The following is a 2,500-nucleotide window of genomic DNA, read 5'->3' as shown; positions in this document are numbered from 1 at the left end:
TGTCAGGAGTGGGTCGACAAATCTAACATTCTTACTTATATATTCATCATCTGCTTCTCTTTCTCTGAGCCCCAACACTAACACTCTGAACAATTCCCAGTCACCAAAGTTCATATGTAAGACCTGCAAGACAACAAAATTAATGATGATTAAAACTTTCTTTTCCTAGTAGATTTGTAACTTCAAACAATATGCTATAAACAGATGAGCAGCCCCTTTTATTATAATCTTGGATCTCTCAACAATTGGCAAGATTTTCTCAAGTAAAAGTTGCTACTTTTCTTGACCTAGTTCTAACTAACTGTTCATGTTGAACAAACTGTAAACACATACAGTAACCAGTATATGCTGGTATATGCTCACCTGTTTCAGGTCATCTAAATTACAGTGGAGCAGTACTTTGCCATTGATGTTGTGTTCCATTAAACGTTCTTTGTAAGATGGTAACATATTTATAGACACACCCTCAACTTTACTAAATATTTCAAATAAGCCCTCAATTGACAGTGTCGAAAGCTTTTTGTCAGCTGCTTCGGCCTGAAATGGATAACGTATTATTACTGATATGAATGCATTGTAGTTTCACCCACAACTGTGAACCTTTGAAAGAGCAGAACATGTTTAATAGCTGAAAAAATATTAATTCAAATATGCAACCTGCTTATCAATATAAAATGAACAATTACTGAAAATTCACAGCTTTAGGTTAATTAGTGAAAGGATATGTTACAAAAATACAGTAATATATTTGTAAAGAACCCCTACCGGTAATGCTGCTTGGGTTGTGCTAAGAGGCTGACTTATACTCATTGGGACATTATAGTCAACTGAAGGAGCAGACTGAATAGAAGGTAAAAAGTGTGGCGGACCATAGCCCCACATAAGGGGGTTCATTCCAGGAGGCATACTAGCTGTAGAATTCTTTTGATTTGCTCTCAGAGGAGGCTGGAGGAAACTCTGAAAATTGAAGAAGTATTGCTAAAAAATTTTTCTGTATATACAGAAAGCTGGACACAATGCTGATAGCAATATTGCTCTAGTGTTTAATACAATGAAAAACAGAAAGCTCTTGTCCTAAATGAATATGTGTCATTATAATTACCGTTCGTCTGTTTGTGGTTGAAGTTTTGCTCTGAACATCAAATGGCTGGAAGGACCAATGGTTTGCGGGGTTTGCAGTGAAGTGTGGGGCAGCTTCATCAAACTGCGGCTGATCTTCTTTTATAACCTATAGAAAATTTTTATATTATAAAAATTTTATTGTTTAATACTACAGTGCTACAATGATCGAAGTGATCACAATTTTCTAAATGCAAAATATCAGGCAGCAACAGCATTTCTTAGGGTCATTATCAGATTCTTGATCTTTGATCGACATATGAAAATTTTTCTGCTTCATCGAAAAAGTCAGTTTCCAGTTTTTTTCTATAATTTGACAGTATTATGTGGATTATAAGATGTACTTACCTTTCTAATGAACGGATCAAGGTTTATAGTGAAAGGAAGGAAGACTTTGAGATTGGAGATGTGCAAGGAGCTCTTGTGCATGGACAGAAAAATTTCAAACTTCTTCTCTTCTTTATCCATTTCCAGTAATGGCTCAATATCTTTTGAATTTGGTATTTGATGCTTTATCCTAGAAATAGTAGAATACAGGTGATTAGTTAAGGGGAAAAAATATAGTTATTTTAGTAGAATACAGGTGATTAGTTAAGGGGAAAAAATATAGTTATTTTCAAGCCATTACAATAATATTTTACACTCAACTACAGTAATTATTACTAGAATATGCTTGGTAACCTATATAATAATGCATTGTTAAATTTTCATTATATTGTGAATTTTAATGACAAAAGTGAAACCAATGAAAATTCAGTGGTACTTATAACCAGAGACAAGACTTACTTTTCATAAAGATCTTTTAGTGACATCTTATCCTCTAAGGAATCTTCATTAGCTTCATAATACAGGATAAGCCACGATGCTCGATATGGCCATTGCTCTGTTATGTTTATCCAAGAAGCCAAATGGTACCAGTTGAAGTCAATATTAAATGCTTTTAATAACCTGTTGATCACAAAAGTATAAGTGTTAGTATTCAACCATAATTGTAAGAGGTTTTACTTTTCAAGGTATGATTGTTTCATATTCACATTGCAATTCCCATTCAGTCTCCAAACCAAAATCTACTGACAATTTACAGTTAACTTGTATCTTAAATCAACTCACTTTATGAACTTGGCATTGTGATAATTTTGCAAAGTTTTGTCATGGTTCAATATTATGATATATTATAAACTACTTTACATATTTGAAAAAGTCTGTAAACACTGTAAAATAGCTGAAAAATATCTCGTGGATAAAAAGGTCAAAAAATTATCCAAAGAAGCTTGAAGTGGTTTAATATGTTTAGTATATTTTAACCAGCTTTATAAACTAGTCCTTGCTCAGCAAAGTCACAAGTCTTTTTTTAAGCTGCCAAGAGTATCCCTCCTGCCTA

At 33.2% G+C, this 2,500-nt stretch overlaps 1 protein-coding gene across 19 annotated transcripts in view; it reads right to left on the bottom strand.

The window, feature by feature from the left end:
• The window catches only part of Arms (Ankyrin repeat-rich membrane spanning), a 761,760-nt gene that overhangs the window by 86,843 nt on the left and 672,417 nt on the right, over positions 1–2,500 (bottom strand). For all 19 annotated transcript variants that reach the window (XR_010853062.1, XM_067103940.1, XM_067103937.1 and 16 more), the window contains 6 exons: positions 1,906–2,067; positions 1,468–1,636; positions 1,103–1,228; positions 766–957; positions 364–537; positions 1–123 (listed from right to left, as the gene is read on the bottom strand). The exon at positions 1–123 is cut by the window's left edge and continues 88 nt beyond it. Coding sequence is in view for 18 of the 19 variants with exons in the window: in XM_067103940.1 (XP_066960041.1) it covers positions 1–123; positions 364–537; positions 766–957; positions 1,103–1,228; positions 1,468–1,636; positions 1,906–2,067 (946 nt within the window). In the remaining variant the exon portion in view is untranslated. The remainder of the gene's footprint in view (positions 124–363; positions 538–765; positions 958–1,102; positions 1,229–1,467; positions 1,637–1,905; positions 2,068–2,500) is intronic.

Source organism: Macrobrachium rosenbergii, chromosome 5 (genome assembly GCF_040412425.1).
Source record: "Macrobrachium rosenbergii isolate ZJJX-2024 chromosome 5, ASM4041242v1, whole genome shotgun sequence".
Classification (NCBI taxonomy): Eukaryota; Metazoa; Arthropoda; class Malacostraca; order Decapoda; family Palaemonidae; genus Macrobrachium; species Macrobrachium rosenbergii.
This window is presented reverse-complemented; position numbering and strand designations above follow the sequence as displayed.